The sequence below is a fragment of the Ciconia boyciana genome, chromosome 2, assembly GCF_034638445.1.
Source record: "Ciconia boyciana chromosome 2, ASM3463844v1, whole genome shotgun sequence".
NCBI lineage: Eukaryota > Metazoa > Chordata > Aves > Ciconiiformes > Ciconiidae > Ciconia > Ciconia boyciana.
Genome location: NC_132935.1, coordinates 24,271,970 through 24,291,954, shown reverse-complemented (window position 1 = coordinate 24,291,954; position 19,985 = coordinate 24,271,970). Strand labels below are relative to the sequence as shown.

General features: G+C 36.8%; 1 protein-coding gene across 9 annotated transcripts in view; it reads left to right on the top strand.

Annotated features, from left to right (window-relative positions):
* Positions 1–19,985, top strand: part of VPS13B (vacuolar protein sorting 13 homolog B) — a 489,796-nt gene that overhangs the window by 382,817 nt on the left and 86,994 nt on the right. For all 9 annotated transcript variants that reach the window (XM_072852126.1, XM_072852122.1, XM_072852127.1 and 6 more), the window contains one exon: positions 8,232–8,639. In XM_072852126.1, coding sequence (XP_072708227.1) covers positions 8,232–8,639 — 408 coding nt within the window. The remainder of the gene's footprint in view (positions 1–8,231; positions 8,640–19,985) is intronic.

The following is a 19,985-nucleotide window of genomic DNA, read 5'->3' as shown; positions in this document are numbered from 1 at the left end:
GATAGTGTTCCATAGAAAACCGTATGGTTTCACCACGCAGGAAACCAGGTTGTCAGTCTATATTAGCTCGGAGATCAGAAAACTACAGCAAGTAGCTAAACTTGGAAACCACTAATTAAATGAGAATAACAGGACACATTAATGCACTTCTTGCCACTTGAGTTGATTATTTTGTACATTTTTGGCAACTAAAGAAAAATTATATTTCTTCCAGATTTAAGGTAATAGGATCCTAGGAGAAATAAGCATTCATCATCAGGCCTGTGGGAACAGACCTCAACTTTAACCCCACAATGTATTAAAGGACTATTCTTTCTCTTTCTACAGTAACTAATTATTTAAAATTTTTAAAATTCCATCTACATCAGTTTACATGACCCTCTCTCTTTTATATTCAGTCTGTTACTGGATTGTACATCTAATTCTTGTCTAATACATGCAAGTGAACTATTTATTGCTTCAGCATTAGATATTATTCATTAGGTGAGGAACAAATATGACCATCTTGTTTTAATAGTTTTTGAAAATTTGTTCTCTTTACCCTCTAGTGCTTTCTTTGCATTTTTTTTAAATCAGCTATGCTTTCTTAGCTATAAAAGCTGTCTCTGATGTATTCTCTCTGCATGCAAATGACACAAAACATGTTTATGAAGTACAGTTTCATATGAATTGCCTTAAAATACTTATACATGCAAAATATAGATGGTTTATGCCAAAGTACTCTTCCCCTGGCGGTTTCTTGGGAAGACGTTGGGCAAGGTGTGAATTAACTGCGGTCCTTGATACTTCGCCTTTCAAAATAGTTTCTGCAGAAGAAACTATCCAGACAAACTAAGAAATACCACGTCCCACTCAAAGATAAAGTGAGAACTGGGGGACCTGGGGGATCGCTCTTTCCTGCCAGTCTCTCCCTGGCACTGTGTGGACACCACGCGGGGCACAGCACTGGATCTAGGGTTATGCATAAAAAGCAACAAACAAAACTGCACCAGGGCACTCTCTCCAGCTTTTTTCCCCCTGTTTGCAAAGGTAACTATTGTATCCATTAGCAAGGTCAGTGGTTTGGAGAAACCTGGAAAATAGCAGCTACCAGAAACCCACTAGAATAATATCTCCAGCAGGTGATAGATTAGTTGGAACAAATTGGAACCATTGCACTTCAGCAATCCTGGTTTCTTTCAAGCTGTTTTAAAAATGTCGTCATTTTAATACACAATATCAGCCCTGCGGAACAGTCCACAGCAGGTTAATTTGAATCATATGATGTATCACTGCCCTCAGCTGACATGAGCTCTGTTCCATGTGTGAAGCCATAATAAATCCATTCCCAACCGAGGCAAATTCCCTGTGAGAAGGTGAACTAATCCAGGCCTCACACTGGCATGTTAGCCCTCCGTAATTGAAAGCAGGGCCACCTGTTCCCAGCACAGTTAGCCTATAGAGAGAAAATTAGCATTAGATCAGATACTTAATATATTGAAAAATCATTCATACTACTTGCAAGTTCAGCTGTGGGCTGCTTAGCATGACATCATATATAAACCTAGGAATGTGCCCACTTGATCCCAGTTTAACAGTTTTGTTAACCATGGTGTTTGTTAACTTTGAAATGAGAATTTTTTGATTTAATGAGAGCTGACACGTGAGAAGGGGAACTAGCCAGGGTGCAGACTTTTCTAATTAACTCTGGGTCATTTGCAAAACTTTTGAGCTTTCTAGTAGGTTTTTTTTCCCTTTGCTCTTTTACAAACAAGTTTTTAAAGCACTGACACTGTAGCCATGAAATGATATTTATTTGATTAAGAGGGCAAAGAGAAATATTCCGAACAGGTGTACCAGCCTGTAGGTATTGCTTTGTTTTTAACACATCTATTGTCTGTAATATCAGTGTAATAATGTGTAAAATTATCAAAGTACCTTTCTCAAAGTAATGCCTACAACACTTAGTTTAAATGAAATTTAGTTTCTTAAATGCCTAAGTACTGAAAATGAAGACTGCACACTGTACCCACATGGATAAATTTGAAAATATTTTCTTGGTATCTTTTTCAGTGTATTGGTATTCTTTTTAAACTTAATTTCAAACATTCACCCAATTTTCTGAAATCCTTTTTTTTTTTCTTTTTTTTCCTTTCTTCATGTACGTCTTAAAATAGATGTATTACTCAGCAGCTAAAGCAGATAATAGAGAGTTAGTATTTATGGGTTCTTTTCTTTTCCACAAACCTGTTCCATGACCTGGAACAATTTATTTCATCTCACTGTGTTGTGCTTCAGCTTCCCTGACTGTCTGTTGAGAGACTTAATGTTTCCCTTAGCTAGGGTTTTCCTTTCATGGTAGTGTCTCCCAATGTCCAAATTATAGTTTTTGGCCTCGCCACCCAACCCTTGACACACTTCTGTAATATATTTGGTAGTTGCACAGTTGCTTCCTTTCAGTCAACATCCTATGAATAGCAGTAACCCTCCACCCTTTATTAATAATATCGTTGGTCTTCTCGACCTACAACAATTTATTTTGGTTCAATTGTGACAATTTGAGAAAAATAATAGAATTACATCACTGAGCCTTGTCTGAGATCTCAAACCTAGGCACTGGCTAGCTAGAGCTGTTAATGTCTTTGTGTCACCTTTGCGTAATATCAGTGACATACTAGGTTGTGGAAGGAGGAGTTGTTACTGCTGGGGAACACCCCGCATGGCTTGAGTTGATTAAGCTCCCTGAAGGCTGTAGTTTGCCATATTGGCCTTAGAGAGCTGCTTCTGTGGGGCTGCAGCACACAGATGGCAGTAGGTAGAAATACTGAGCAGTGACTACCAGCCTCTTCCAGACTAATTGGCATCTGTCTCAAAGCAGCAGAATACAAGATGGACTGCAGATGGCCTCTGAAGCCTTGTCTCAAGTTTCTTCCTTCTTTTCCCTTGATCCAAATTGAGAATGATGAATTAAAGGATAAAAACAATTCATTTGTATTCTTCTTGCTTTTCAATTTCTTTTAATTTGTCTCTCTTTTGATGCCTGACCAGGGACAATTGAGAACAGTACCGCTAGTCTTTTCTTTACATGTCTCTCTCTTTCCCATTTTTATAAATTTAATTTTTGCAATTCAGCCATTTCCCTGTTACTGAAGGGCCACCCTGACTCCAAATCAGAATCAGGGCTCAAGATTACCTTTACCTTCCTCAGATTTCCTCTGTTAGGCTCCTGACATCAGGATGGGTGGCTCCCAGAGAAAGAATATTACTGGTGGTAAAATGTTTCATGCCTGTTGTCTTCTCCTCTCCTGTTTAGGACTAGGAAATTCAATCCTCCTAAGAGTTTAGGGCAAATAGTAGTTTCTTCTATAGTAGTACTATTTATTAAGAAGTTTACTATTTTACAGCTGCCTTGGGGTAGGAGAGGGCGAGACCCATGTCCAACCTGAGGAGGAAAGACCTGGTCTTTTCTATATTAGCTATGAGAAATAAAAGATCCGTTGCAGAATGAGGGGTATGAGAAGTGAACAAATTCTTGGAAAATGCCATATTTTTCTCTCTCACAGTTCAACATTTCTCATAGTCTGTGAAAAGATCCCAGTCTTATAAATAAAGCTTATAAATAATTTTCATGGAGTTTACTTTCTGGTTTTTCAGATTCAGAGTATACTATGGTAGTTTATTAGTCAGAAGTAGTAACCTGGTGTACATTAAGTTACGGCACATACTAGAATAAGCCCACTGACTTCAGTAAGAGCTGGGATTGACCTAAAGCAACTTGCTAGGAGCTCTGTTATTTTTGTGTTGCTTATTCATCCTTAGCCCACCAAATAAAAAGTCCTTTTGAGTAATATCATTATCCCAAGTTCACAGAATAATATTATATCTTCACAGTACAAACCTGAATGTTATGGAGAACAAGGGTAAAATACTCATAACCCTGAAATTTTTTATCTGAAGCTCTAAGTAATAAAATGACAAAGAAAGAAATTGTTTCAGACAGAAATTTCAGAGTGCTGCTTATAGGTTTTCTTTTATAGATGTTATGATTTTGTTCAAACAGGCCATATTGAATCCATTGGGTTTTTTGTAATAGATTTCAAAATACATAATAAATGTAAGTAATATGATGACTAATGGGTCAAGTGAAGTTGGAACTTTTTAAATGAGAAAATAGCTGGAAACAGTTTTCAGGAAACTATTCCAGTTGATTTTTGGTCCCCCACAAGGTGTGCATTAACATAAACTCCATAGAATTGCCTCTGGGACCTGAATTCCCTCTCTGATTTCATTATTGCAACGTGATTCTTTTCCTTTCGCTGTTAAGTCATCTCCTGGTGTGGTGGGAGCATATAATAAGTATAATTTATTTATATTTATCTAATCTCCTTTTAACTCAATAGTTATTTCATCATTCTGTTTCCTAGTAGCTGTTCAAAAAGTTGTGAAGGGTAATTAGAAACTAATAATTGACAGACATGGATTTACTGGGTAATCTAAAGAGATTTAGTGAAGAAATTGAGAGAGAGAAAGAACAATTCAAATTCTACACTCAAATGCTCCACTGTAATGAAAAAATATTGCTTTGATATCATTTAGTTCAGTCTGATTTAAACATAACCAGAAATAACTCACTTGAACACAATCTGTTTACAAGCACAGTAATATCTTTACTATTTATTTGCTGGAAATAGATAACACCTGGCAAAATAAGTTATTGGTATTATGTCTTAAATCTAAAGAAAGCACTGGGATATAATTGTGGTAGCCAGTCACTGGCTACTGGTAGACAAAGGAGAGACTGATGTAATTGAGGAGTTAAAAGTGGCTTTGAGCTACCTTTTGCCCTGTCCTGATTCTGATGTAATTTTGGACAATTCAAAGAGTTGTTTGAATTATAGGAACTTGTGTTATCCTACCAGTACAGAATCTGCAGTGTTGTGTGGTGTGCTTCTCAAGGTGTTTAAAATCATCTAAAAAGACTGTTACCCTTGGATTTTGAACTTTGGAAATTTTATTCCAGCTGCATCTAGGTGACCCTTGACATTGTAACATCTCTTTTTAGCCCATTTTGAGTGACTGGAGAAGCTGCTGAACATCTATTTTCATCAACTGCTATAAATAGCTCTTCATATTTCATCAGTTTTCAGTGTTTCTGTCCATCACTTGAATGTTTTTCTTAGAAGGAACGTTAAAGTCTCTTTTACAGTGCTAAGTATAAAGTATAAAACAGGACAAAGACTAAAAACATGTCGATTGCTCAACTGGATTTTTATTTTTTCAACGTTTTACTTAAAATGCCAAAGAATCTCCTTACATAATCTTTCCCCAGTTGTAAAAATAACCTATGTCATTATGAGATAGTTAAAATATTTGCAGTGAAGGTTCCAGAGTTACATTTTCTGCAATTATGCTTCTGGCTGCCACCACCTTCTGTCAGGGCTGATTCACTGCATAATAACAACTTAATACAAATGTTTGTCAAGTTATCAGTCATTACAACATTCTTGTGTGTGACATGTGCAGTTTCCAAATAGAAAACAGGGAAATCATTTGCATTTCTCTGGTATCCTAGTGTCCATTTTTTTAGTGCTCTCTTGGATGAGCACAGTGTTTGTGAAAACAAGTGACTAACAGCAGTGATAAAACACAGGCCAGGACCACAGGTGCCATGCATGTCCACCACTGAGCTTCACCAGCGCCCTGTGTCCTCTGCCCTGGCCTCAGGAAGCCCAGGAGAGAACTATTGCTCTCATATTCATCTCCTTTTAAACCTTTCTCAATCAGGTTACTCTCTGGCTTTAGCTTGACACCTGTTCTGTCAACTCACGTCTAAGCAGTTTTTTGGGTTGTAGGGCTTTTTTGTTGTTTTTTCCTCTTCTGGGCTATACTACCATTGGAAAGTGTTGGCTATCAAATGTGCCTTTGACAAAGCAGTTGGATATGAAAGCTGTCATACGAAGCAATAAGGGTCCTTCCCTCATTTACTAACTTACAAACTTAATACGTAGCAAAGCCAAGAACATCTATTCTATTTTACTCCTTTATTACTCCATCACTAATGGAGAAAATTAAGTCGATAAGGGACTTGTTTTGAAAGTGCCTGAATGGTTGAGAAACCCAAATCCTAGTGTGAGTTGCATTTCTAACTTGGGTAATTTTTAAAATGCTGCTCATTTGTTTGCTTGGGTTTTGGTGTGGTTTTGGGGTTTTTTTAACATTTCATTAGAATAACACTCCTTTCCTTTTGAGTATCATAAGTAAATTAATACTGTAGTGTCGCATGCACCTCTACTTTCTTTGTAAGTCTCCTTTCTCCATTCAAAGGGATGAGAGGGCTAATGATGTGTGTAAAAAGGCAGGCGAGTCTTGGGGTATTCTTTAGTGCCAAGAAGGGTGGAGAGATTTTCAAAAATGTTACGACATTTTTCTTCCCTTGGTTTTAATTAAAAATATCAGTACATAAGTGTTTTGAAAAGTCTTCCAAGTTGATCATGTGTGGTTTTTGATGCCTAAAAATCTTGCTCTCTTCTAATGTCTAGCTTCCTAGCTTTGATACTTGCCTTTCTACTAGGCCCACGTGTTAGCTAGTGTTTTGCCACAGTCCTAGTTCAGTGCGGAAGTCTTTAACACAAGATAAAGCATTTTCATAAAACCATTAATTAAAATTGTAAGTTGCAATTAAAATAGTTTTTCAGTCTTAAATTTCAGTTAGCTGTGGCTTGTGGAGCACTACAGACTTTTTTCTAAGATTGTTTTGTTTTTTTTAATTCAGCTGTAACGAATCTTACATGGCCATTAATGTTTCTCTTATCTTTGTAGAAAAAGTGCTAGTTTATAATTCAGAGACTTATCTATTCAGATACCAAAGCATCTAACTGAAATTTAGAGCCCCCAGATATTTTGGGAGGTCAGAAGAGTGCTTCGTCATGTGCCTGGGACTCTCTGAAGTCAGTAGAAACCTGTGCTTAAGAGCAGCTCCAAAGATCTCCTCCTGCAGCCCTTTACCGTTGTTGTAAAAACTTGTAATTTACCTAAAGAGTGGGAGAATCGAGCTCATCAGTTTGCATCAGTGTTAAGAGTAGAATGTGATCCTGGACAACTTGAAACTAGGTCCTAATTTTGGTGAAATATTCATTAATCTGTGTAAAACCTTCAACAAACAGTGTTTCCTGTATATATGTATAATGAAACTTGAAACTAAGTAGTGCTGTTTTCTCTGAACATTTAATCTAATTTCGATATATGCACAGAATTTTAATCATTTTTGGTTCTTGCGGGTGGGGTGGTGGGAATCAAATAGCAAAGTGAAAAGCAAACTTTTCCCCCTGCTCAGGGTAGCTGTCTCATTACTGAGTGAAAGCTGAGTTTGAAATGAGAAATTTTAAAAACTACATTAAAGCTGGATTTCTGTAATGAAGTGTAATGTACTGATAAAAAGGCAGATAGCAGCACAGAAATAAGTTTCAACCATCATAAAATCCTGCTTCCCGTCTGTGAAACAATCTTGGTAATTGCGACATCTCAGCTACTAAAATATCACTGTTGTCAATGTTGTTTATATTAGTTGTGATTTCTAAAGATTCTGTGAGACTTTTAGCAGTCTGGGAAGTACCGAAATCCTTTATTAAGGAGACAAAGAACATTTTAAAAATATTAGGTTATTCCAATCTCCCTGGAAAACAAATCTAAATATACCTCAGTTTTTATATTTGCTTTTCATTTCACATTTCATCGTGAAAGTACATTGAAGAATACTGCATATTAGCTGTGTAGGAAACAACAGAATATACATGTTATTCACTCATTTAAATGTGTTGAAAATGTTCGCTGTTGGCTTTGGAGTTTAGTCAAATAGTTCTACTGGATGTAAAACTCAAGAGAATGTGAAGTATATTTTCATTCCGACACAAAAGGACTAATGTATTTACCCTCCTACACGCTCGAATAAAGTGTGTGTCTTTCAGATAGCTGTGGTGATCCCTGGGAAGAAACAAGGAAATAACATGGACATTGTGACATGTTTCTTCCTTTAAAACTGTATATAGTGAAGATTGCTTATAGTACTTTTCATGATGTTTTAATTCAGATTTATTCCTAGAAATATTTTTTCATTATGTTTTACCCTTGATTCAGTCCTTTTAACGAAACATGGTAGAAATAATGTTATCTTCACTAAATGCCTAATATTTTTACATTGCTTGAATAATTCCACTATAGCTTCTCATATTTCTTTCTCCAATTCTCTCCTACAGCTGACATAAATTTGGACATATCAAAACCTTTGAAAGCAAATCTCAGCTTTGTCAGACTTGATCAAATAAGCCAGTTTTTGAAGAAAATCATAACCACAAATGATGATGAGCCCAGGAAGGAGGCTGCTCCGTCAGCTGGCGTTATTCCAGATGAGGATGTCACTTCGATAACCAAACACCCCAGTACAAAGGATTTGCTACCTGCAGCGCACACCGACGCTGCGCAACAAGCTTCAGTACAAGAAAACTTGTGGCGAGCCCTTTCCTGCTTCCAGAAGATTTCCATTCACACTGTTCAAATGGTTGTTTCGATGGAAACCACTCCACATCCCAGTAAACCTTGTTTGTTAGTCTCTTTATCAAACCTCAGTGGGAGCCTGGATATTAAAAGTGGACATAAAACTGCAGGTAAGAGTTTTTGAAAGTTGGAAGTGCTACTGATTTGTTCAAGTGGTGGTCTAGTAACCATTTCAAAGCGTGGGGCATTAAGGCGAAGTCCTCTAGCTAACATCATAAATCCACAACAGAAAATACCAAATCCCTGATAGACTCCATTACCTGAGTTTTCCTTTCAGTGAGGCAGCACCCAAGAGTCTTTAATTTTGTAGTTCATATCCCCTAGCTTGTAATTACTAATTTATTGATGGAATTCTGGCTGGAATAGTGGTTGCAAGAACCACTATTCTGGTATTCTGATAACTCAGCACATGCTTCAAAGGGCAAAATTTTGACAGTTTTCACTCTGTAACTACATTTTCTTGTTAGGACCCTATATTTCTGTTTAAAAAAATACAAAATAATTGTTCAGAGCCCTGACATATGCTACTATGTAAACATTGGGTCATACCATTATTCTCCTCCAGACTTACGAAGTTTTAAATTTTTACATGCTTCCTCTGCACAGCTGAGAGTCACCCAGGGAAAACGGGCGCTCCAGCCTCATTACTGCAGAACTGCAAGGAAACTTTACACCTTGGGTACAATTAACGGGATACCAGAGACTCATTTAAAATGAAGACATTTTGAGTGTCTTTGTAAATTGTTTTATTAGTCTTTTAATAAAATTAATAAGATGGTACATTTACATGATGTGGAGATGGGCCAGCTGTAGGTAGTTGGCAGAGTAGCTTGCGAGGTAAAATGGTCTGTAGCTGAGAGGAACAAGTTGTAGGCCAAGCGAGGTGGTGATTTATTTCTTTTTCGTCAGAAATATTTCTCCTCAGGCCAGCAAGTTTCAGTGCTTCTTTATTGCTTTAAAAGTTAAAAATGAAAAATTTAAGGTTCATAGGACATGAAAGCCTGTGAAAGTGCTGGAGCCTGAAACTCTTGATTTATCCATAAATAAACAGCAGTACAGACAGGAACAGTGCCGGCGTTCCCACACTTTTCCAATCGGATCGCAACCCTAGCATAGAAAGCACTGCAACTGAGTAAAAGGCCTTTCTAATGTCCTTTAAATAGTTCTAGTTTTCTTTCTGTGTAATAATCCTCTTTCCTTCCATCACTTCCCCTCTATCATTTATACATTATCTGTCCCATGGTACATTATGGTGTCCACAGCAAGCTTCGATATATCAAAGCTGAGCCCATTCCGTCACTGTACTATAAAGCAATTTGGCTAACTCAGCAGTGTATATCACTTACCCTGGAGTTTTTCATCCTCCCAGAAGGAGGACGTACCTTGCCTTGCATGTTAAGCCTCAGAAATATTCTGCTACAAAGTTCTGTTTCTTAATTCTTCTGGCAGCCTGAGGAAGCCAATCTTTTTTTTTCATGTCACAAGCTATACATGAATCTTCAGTATGTTTGTAGTCTGGCAAGCATTGTTAAGTAAAGCAATACTGATGCTGAATCTCATGAAAATGGAAATTAGTTATTCAATATGAAGAACTTTCATAACCAGACAATAGACAGACATCAACAGTCTCTTTTCACATTTTTTTCAGTTAAAGTTGCCTTATCTTTGCTTTATAAAAAGAAAAATACATGTGCATGAGGGTTTGCATGCTATTGTGACAGTGCAAGAAATTGTTTTAAGTTTCAAGAATTGCGAAAGAGACACTTCCACAAAACCGATTAAAACTGTCAAAAATTCTTTCAATAAATTGTTTGGATTTTTATTTAAAATTATTAATTTGAAATTAAAGTGCTGACAGAAACCAAAGTGGAAATTATAACTTCAGGAAAGAAGATAAATGACTCAGTGTGAGGAAACAATATTATAATCTTGTGTTAAAAATACTTTTGAAGAATACTACAGTTACTAATTAGATTTGTTTTATTATTGCAAAGAAATTATGCAAGCTAACTCAATTTTAAAAAAGTGTAGTAGCTGTGTCTTGGGAGCAAGGAGCATTTAAATATGTCAGTTCTTCACTACTTTTATTTTTACAAAAGATTTTATAGACATACCTTTTGAGCTGAACAGGGTTAATGTCATTTTTTTTTTTTTATAGAATGAAACTAATACGCAAATACTTCACTGTGTCTTTGATTTTACAGTCAAATAACTATTGTGACCATCTGCAGCAGCTGCATTTTACGAATTATTTGCTGAACCAAACTAAGCACAATGACAAAAGTAGTCATCTCAGATGTACTGTTAAAACAGAGGAAGAAAAAGGAGCATTGCTTGCCTTTTGTACAGTATGGCCATCTGCTGTACAGATGTTATTATATAGAATGACTTCAGATACAATAATTGTAGAAAATTTTCATTAAAACCTCAACAATTTGCACTTGTTTACTTGAATCTGCATAACTCCCCAGTGAGACAACACAATACGCTTGGGGTTTCTTTGGTTCTCACTAGCTTTCTCTTTGATCCTTTTTGATGTGCTGACTTTAATAAACATAGCTAAAAACACTGTTCAAAAACATCATGGAAAAAACTACAAAGGAACAATTATAGCAGTAGAAACTACTCTAATCCCCTACTTACGCAAGCTATTTTTAGTGAAATAAGTTTTTTTTACACATTTTATGTGGCAGTGTTTTATAAACAGTGTAAATGACCCCTTTTCCAGATGAGTTTTAATGTAGGAGATGAAGTTGGTTTGTAATGAATCCTATTTGCTAGGAATTATTTAGCAAAAAAACCTCACAAGAATGTATTGTCAGCATTTTTCCTCCCTTATAGGGGGAAAACAAAAGCGCGTGACCTTGTGTAATGCTTTGATTTTTTTTTAGCTGAAATTAAGAAAGACGCTTGCCGTATAACTTTTTTTTTTAATTATCAGTTTTCCCTCTAGACTTTCCTGGTTTAATCATGGAAGCTAAAGGCCTTCTGTTTTAATTTTTGTTCTTAATTTCTTATGAAAGTAAAAAGATGTAGCTTCTGAAAAACAGAGGAGCTGATTAGTTGAATTATTTCACTTCTAACAAAATAAACTCTTAAGTGTTGAACACTCACATTGCAGTTGGATCAAATTAAAGCACCTCCATTTCTACATACCCTGCTGCACTGTTATACAACCCCAAAACTTCAGTGTGTCAAGGGACTTCATTTTTTGGACATTTATCATGTTTTAATACAACAGTTACTTATAACAACATGGTTACTATTTCTGCTAGAATACTTATGTTCTCCTCTGTACTTATGGTGAAATGCCGAGTATTTTGGTTTTAGTAAAGTAATAGAATGTGATGCAGTGTATTGGCAAAACCCAAACCAAAACAAAATCCCTTTTCCAGAAAAAGATATTATTAATTTTATTTTGGAAGAGGCTACCAGTATAGTTTTTCTGATACCTTTAAGGGCAGGAGTTTAAGTCATACTGATGTTAAATAAAATAATTATCCGTAGTCATTTTATATTTTGTGGCTTAGAGTTACAAGTTAAAACTTGTACCCATTTCATACAAGCAAATAACAAACATTTAGCTCATTTTTGGCAGCCTATTTGTACTGTTGATGAAAACCCCAAGTTCAAGAACTATCGTTAGACCTGGTTCAGTGATTTTTGTCCTCTGAAGTATGTGGCATCTTCTACAAAGTGGCTAGAGCTCTCGAGTGCCATGTACCCAGTCAGATTTGAGATTGCTTGGTATCACACTTGAGGTATGTAGCTCACTCCAGAACAGTCACATGCCATTAAAGTTGAAATAATATTTAGCAATAAATAGTAGGAAATCGAATGCAATTATAAACATATGGCTTTCAATTAATTTAGGTTTGGTGTTGAAATTAGCACTACCTACCTGCCAAAAGAGCAGATAAATGAGAGAAGTCGAGGACTGTACTCTTCCCAGAGTACAGACAGCAAGAAGCCTGTAGCCTCTCTGTAGAGCCTTATTTTGCTCTGGCTGGACACAGGAGGGAAGTCTTGCTGTTCGGTGTCTGAACTGAGAGAGTTACAGACATAAAATATTCCAAAGCTCATAGACAGAATTCCCCAGCCCTTCGTCCTGTATGCAGAGATGATTACTTTAGCATATAAATAAGGCAAAAAAATAACACTAGCTTCGCATATGATAATCACAAGTGTTTTTACTAAACCTGAAAGAAATTACATACTTAAGATACTTTACAGAAATATTAAAAATTAAATGCAGCTATTAATTGGTGTAGAGCAAAGACCAAACTTCATTTTGGAGTTAACTGACTCTCTCGGGAAAACTCTGCTAAGGCGTTGTCATAGCCTTTGGATGCTGCAGATATGCAAGTTAGCCCATGGGGAAATAAAACATTAAATTAGATATGACTACCTAAAATAATATGCAGCAGTAACAAGGCATTTACAACACCCAGAAGACTTTTGTTACTTTTAGAAAGAAATATAAACTCTTTCCAACACTTGAACAATAGGAAATTAATTCTTTGTCAGTAAAAGCCAGAGGACAAACTAAATATTTAAATGGCCACTGAGGATTGAGGTGGAAGTGCAGCTTGTAGACAGCTATACAAATCACTAACAAACCTTAATGAATATTGGGTGTGGGCATCAGGGTCCTGTCAGATTTGACACCGTGTCCCAAGTAGCTTAAACCCAACACTCAAGAAAAGGTGGAGACCTCATCAGGTCTCTAACATCTGGGATTTTATTTGTCATTTTGGCATACCCTGCAAGCGCAAAAGAAAGAGTAAAAGGGGATTATCCTGACAATGAAATGAGTTACTGAATCTTGTGATAATGAAAAGCAGAAGAATTCTAATTCCTTTCTATAGTCCCTGAGGTGAAGGTGCGTTTATAGTTCTGCAGGAGTATAATGTAGGAGGGAAGAACAGATGGCCTAAAATCCATGAAACAAGACACCACCTAATCCCAGGACTGAGTACCACTATTAATCCTGGTCAGATTCCCTACTGGTACTTTGTAACAGGGTTCAGAATTGCTACTGATGAACTAGCACGTTAACTCGGGGGGGAAAAAAAGGGGAAAAAAAAAAAGTTAGTTGTAGGCTGTTGATTCAAGACAGTTTGCACTACTTTTGTAGAACTGCGTTTACAGTTTAAATAACTTGACTTTAAAAAGTAGACTTCAAATGAAATTTGATTCAGAACAAATACGGTTGTTTTTGTAATCTCTTCAGCTTTTATTGTGAAAGTAATTATGTATTTTTTTGAGACTGGAATTTCCTTTGTTATGTGGATCCCAGTGCTATATGTGGCAGCAGTAGGTGATACAGCAATTTCATGGTAGTCAGTTCTATAGAATATTTACATTCATGAGGAAATACAGATAATAGCGAAAGCTGAATGTTTTCTTTGTACATTTTATGTTTTCTGTGCAATTCCTCCAGTTCAATCTACATTTTGCAGTGTGAGGTACAGAAGACAGAGATTAGGTATTATTGCCCGGTCGCAAGGACCGGTTCCTTAAGTTGTTTAAATTGTTGACATACTGGCAACACGTTTCTTATTTTTCTGTGACAAGAATATTTTTTATGGGATGAGATCACCAGCTTGCTCCCCAAACAAAAGGTGCAATTGTGTAGGAAGTTTAGGTTACTGTGGCTGCACATTTCCACACTGCCTTGTGCTAGCTCTGTTACTCGGGCAGCTGTTCATTGAGTTGAGTCAGGGCACTGATCTGTCTGAAAACTAACCCAACAAGAAAGAAAAGTTTCCAGCAAGGTCGTCTCCTTCAGCTGGCTCACTGGACAGGTACACATTAATGGCCATGCTGGCACAAAAGAAAATTCAGAGAAGTATATAAAGGAGGGAGGGGGAGGAAGGATCGAAGGGAGGAGAAGATTGGCACACAGGAACCTGGACCTGGACTGGCCTTAATCCTGGCGAACCACATCCCAAGAGTGCAGGGAAACCTGTTCAGTTTGTGTGGCCTGGGTATATCAGGCAAGCCTTGGACTTCCACAAGCATAATTCACTGGATTAGAGAGGCTCAAATAGCTCAGGTGCTGCCAGGCACTATCTTCAGGTTGGTATATTTATGAAGAAAAGTTACCCTCTAGTTCATGGACTATTTAGTTTACTAAAGCGGTTGAAATCCAGTGAATCAAGCGTAGAGCAGAGGAGCAAGACACCAAAGCTGAAATTCTAATTCAGCCTTGTGGCAATTATATAGGGCCACATTTTGAGTGGCATCCACTGTTTTGTACTGCTTCATTTACTGTGCAACCATTCAGTGTCTGATTTTTCAGTAGTGCTAAGTATCTACAACTTTATAAATCAGTGACAGTTGTAGGGACCAGCTATCACCTGAAAATAAACCAAAGTTTTCAACCAACCACCTGGAATTAAGATGTGAAAATACGTACATTTTTTTTAGATTGAAGAACCTCTCCATGCCCATCTGTAAAGCTGGAGTAAGAATGTTTAGTCACTTTTCTGAAAACTGCTGATATCTAAAAATAAAATGTTTATGACACAAGAACCAAGTATTACTCACGTCAGTATAGCACTCAGTTTTGAAAGCTGGACTGAACACTGGTTTTGTTGTTTTCCATTATGCATTTTTCTCCACATAATTAGAATAAGATAGGGCAATATAGAGCTCTACAAATATATTCTCAATTATTGTATACTATAGACAGCCTTGACAAAAATGAAAATCCCTTTAGATCTTAACTTTAATATGCCCTCTCTGATCAGGCATCACAAAATCCAAAATTACCAAATCAACAAGTGAATTGAGATTTTTCAGCTATTTAGTATGCAGTAGTGTAATGAACATGATGTACCTGCCCAGTTATTCTTTAGGGGAGATGAGCTCATTTAAAATAGATAACCATCTTTGACTTCTCTTCTGATTCATCACTGACCTGAACTCCATTTGAACCTTGTTAGACACAAAACAAGCAGGATTCCTGGCCTGAGCTATAAAATATAATTAAGCCCTTTTGAAATGATGTGTAAAAGAACATAGCTTTACCCCCACTATAACCACTACCACCACCACAACCAATAAAGTTAAATCAAGCACTGCCTGTAATGGATTAAAATAATAAATGTTCCTGGATTTTAGTGTTTGAAGTATTTGAAGAAAACAGGCTCCCAGCAGCCAGGACTGCTGAATGCATGGGGACATTTATTAGTGACGAATTCAAGGGTTTGGCCTGTTTAAGATCATTACTTTCTGTTTACCGTGTGTTACACATCTCATGTTTTTACAGAGCCCACATGTGTCCCCATGTAATGCTGAAAAACTCTCTTCCACTGAAGAACAGTTAATTGGTAACGTGTAAATATTGTTCTCGTGGGGAGAACGAACAATCATAAGATTCAGCTCGACACTAATGAGAAATCCAGCGCGGTCAGTGGATTGTTAACTAAATCTCTCCTGGAAAATTGTCCTTTACTATGTCTCACCATTTGTTTGCTACTGCTGTTTCCAGACTTGAATAAATTGCCTGACTCTTAAATTAACTGCAGTATTTCCCCTGTAATTATTTTCATAGCTTTGTTACCCTTTCTTCTTAGAAGCTGCTTCGTAGAGGATACCTGTCAACAGAGCAGTGTAACTGTAGTATAACTACTCATTACATGATGTATCTGAAGTTTTCTTAAGAGGAAAAAAATCTTTTAGATAATTGTATTAATATATTAGATATACTAACATATTTATGTATTCAAAGCTATCTTAGTATCTTTGGCAACTTTAAACTAGCTACTGAAGTTGCGAATACAAAGAGTGAATGCTCAGAAGCAAGTATCACAGATTATCACCTTAGTAATGTGTGACATTAAAGCAGAAGGTAGTAGGGAAAACCACTTGCTAATTAACTTTCAGCAGCCAGATTGCATCTCTGCCGCCCAGGCATGGAGGGCCCATGGGAGAGCCTGAACTTCTTCCTTCAGAGTGCACCGCGATGCTTTGGGTGGGAATGCGGCCTGCCAGCTGCTGCGGTCGGTGCAGACCACATCACTCACGTGCATCTTGTCCAGTCCAAACCAGCGTGGCAGGCTCTGTGCTCTAGGACACAGTCTTGTTTCTGAGCTGCCCCAAACTCAGAAAAGCAATTTCTTCCCAGCGCTATGGTTTGTAGCAAAGCTGTTGGCTTCCAAGAAGCTTTTCAAAAGATAGCTCGACTATAGTCCAATGCCATTTGCTGTATTTATTATAATACATGTGTTTCCATTTTCTTAAAACTCTTTTCCCATACAGAAGTTTGCCAATTAAAATCGTGTTCTGTGTTGTATTAGGTGACAGTGCAGTGAACCAAACAGGATTTGCAGCTATCTAAGGAAGAGCAAATGCACAGAGCATAACAGAAGGAAAAAAACTCCTGCTGCATTTCTACTTGTTTCATTTGGAGTTGATTCAAAGATCAATATTTTAAAATGTTTTTGAAAACAGAAAGTCCATAGTTAATGTCAAAACATTGTCTCTCCCTTTGTCTATGAACCAGGAAAAATAACAGAACTCTTTCTTAACACCTGTTTTGCCTAAACACTAAGTGATTGTTACTGTAAGGCAAGGGTTGTTTTAATGGATTTGCTGCATCTATTCAAATGGGCCAGCTCTTTTTTTTCTGTACACACAAATGGATTTATGCACACAGGGCAGTTTAACAAACATGGAGCCACCTATTATTGGTAAATGCTAATATAACTATATTATAGTTATATATAAACCCTAATATATTTATAACTGTATTAGGGTACTCAGATTCTATGAGATGTTTTTGTAAATGTTAGCATAAATCAAGTCTCTACTGACTAAAAAAAGAAAGATGTTAGAATATCAAAGCAAATGTCTTTTAGTAAATTTTCTTCACTATTCTGTTGTAATGATCTCCATCTTTAATTTCTGAGCAAGTTAATTTCTTGACATTACCAAGCAAGTGCTAGCTTTTTTTCAAACCCTCCTACGTTATTTCCAGCCATATAAAAATACCTGGATATTCCTTTTGAGCATATGTCATCATAAAGGTAATCCTCCCAACGGCATGCAGAAGCCTGGTGTAAGTTGTATTTTGCTCAGTTAGCGTGGCAGCGTATTGCGGTGCTATTGTGGGTCTGGGTGGAGTCTGACAATGGAGGGCTGGCAGCATTTTTTAAACACTGTCCAAAGCAAGTGCTTCATATTTATTAGTCTCTTGGAGGAGTATTTTAAAAGTCATGAAACTATTTGTTCCTAGAAGTAAATTATTGCACGTACTGAAAAGTGTGTTGGTGTTCATGAGCCATAATCCAAACAGAACAAGTTAACTTCTACATATCACAACAATCGTTTATGAAGATATATTACTTCTGTGTGGTGCCATCTCAAGTTCACTTCAAATGGATACTTTGATTTAATCTGTTTAAACTGAAGTTAGAATTCTGCAATAGAAGTTTGTGAGAGATGCATGAAAGGACTGACTGAAAATAATGTGTGGGAGGGAAAAAAACAGGAGAATTATTCTGCATCTTTACCTTTCTGAGATGATTGCTTTAGTCATAGGAAAGCACTTCACTAACTGAGCATATACTTTGAATGTAAGTCTGGCATTTAGCAATCTTAAAATAAGCTCCCTTCTAGTGCATACTGGTATTTCTTCACTCCCTTCCCTTGGGATGTGAGATTATTTATTTTCTAATGTCATCCTTTTAGGATTTCCACAGTAATGGTACCCCAGTGAAGCTTCCCTCAGGACCAGAGATCTCTTTATTTACTATTGCTTTTTAGAGTTTGTGCATACTTCTTGTTCTTCATTTGTTTCCTTTAAGCTTCCTCAAGACATCACTTTGTGCAAGTTTGTCTGAATGCTCTTGGCATTTTTTTTTATTAGGAGGACAGTGGTTTTGATACTAACAGTCACTTCATCCGCAAAAGGGCATGTAGATATAACTGCTAGGAAGGACGAGGGTGTGATTCTTACCTGTATAAGAGCAATCTGGGTTGCAGCAAGAAAAAGAAAAATCGCTCATTGAGTCCCTGAGCTTTTCCCGGTATTTGTCGGACACAATCCATGGATGTGTCTTTTATTATTTCATTTATTTAAAATTTACCAACACTTCCTTATTCTTAATTGTGTCTTCATTTCTCATTGTTTACATAGCGTTTGAGAAAGGCACTGCTGATTTGGAACCAGCAGTATTATGTGCTGAATGCTCAGTTCTGTTTCTAAGCCTTTGGATATTGTTTTTCTTTGTACTTTGTGGAGCTGAGATGACAACAGAAAAAGACTGCAAAGCATAATCCTTCCAAGTGTAATCCCAGTCAAAGAAAACATAAATAAAACCACTTGTATTCTGGCATTCCTTTTTCCCTTTTGTTATTTCTGCAACTTGGCACATATTCCAGTAAAACTATAGAACATTTCTGTATATTGCAGAATTGTGCAATAGTTACCGAGAATTTCTCCTCTTTAAAATCAAAGTTCCATGCAGAGTATAAAAAAAATCTAATTTCCAAATATTGTAGTGCCTCTTAAAATACCTAGACTGAGCATAGCAGGTTGAGGGTGAGCCCTTCCCATAAAAATACTTCTTTTTCTTGCTTTAAGACTGTATGTGAAACTGCTTCATTCCACAGTTTACAGAATCAAGTCTGAACCAGTACCAAAAAGAGAGGTGTCAGGGTGTGTTGATGTTAGTTTTCTTGATTATCACTGAAGTTTAGTGTCAAAAAAACAGTGTCATTTTCTGTCATATAAACCTGTTACACATGAGACCAGACCCGGGGGTTCAGAAGCCAGCCTAAATAACCCAGAGCTAAAACCCCTTTCCCAATCGATGGCAACAGTCCTGTTGATTGGCACGGGACAAAGGTTCACTCGAGCCCTTGATCATTCTTACTAAACTCCAAACTGCTCAAGGGAGAGATTCTTCTTGTTTGTGGTTCCTACTTGGGTTGAATACAATTCAATGCCATTATTGCTATGGGGACTGTTGGACCACCTTCCTAGTGGATGCTGGATTAAAAAAAAAATCCAATGTATTTCCTTCCATTGTATTAAATATTTCTCGGTATTATGAAATCGTAACTCCCAGGATGCAGACAGACTTCTTTCTGGATTCTGAAAGAGATTCATAGGATAAGTTTTACTGCATGTATTCAAAACAGTGAGTTGTATTTTTGTGGGATTTTTCTACCAACAAAGGTATGAAAATATAAAATGGAACTGTACCTTGAAACATCTGTATGTAAGCCTTAGGTGTTTTTTAATCTTTTGCCTTTGGTAAATATCCAGTTTCATTAGAAAAATAAGCCGTGGGCATTATAAAGTATGGTGACATTCAATATTCGGAGTGTTGAGTCCAAGTATGAGCACCAGAAGAGAAAAAAGTTAACCCAACCTCAGATGTAATACTTTTCATGTAAACATACAAAAGAAATACAGAGATATTAAGTGTGGTTTGTTTTAT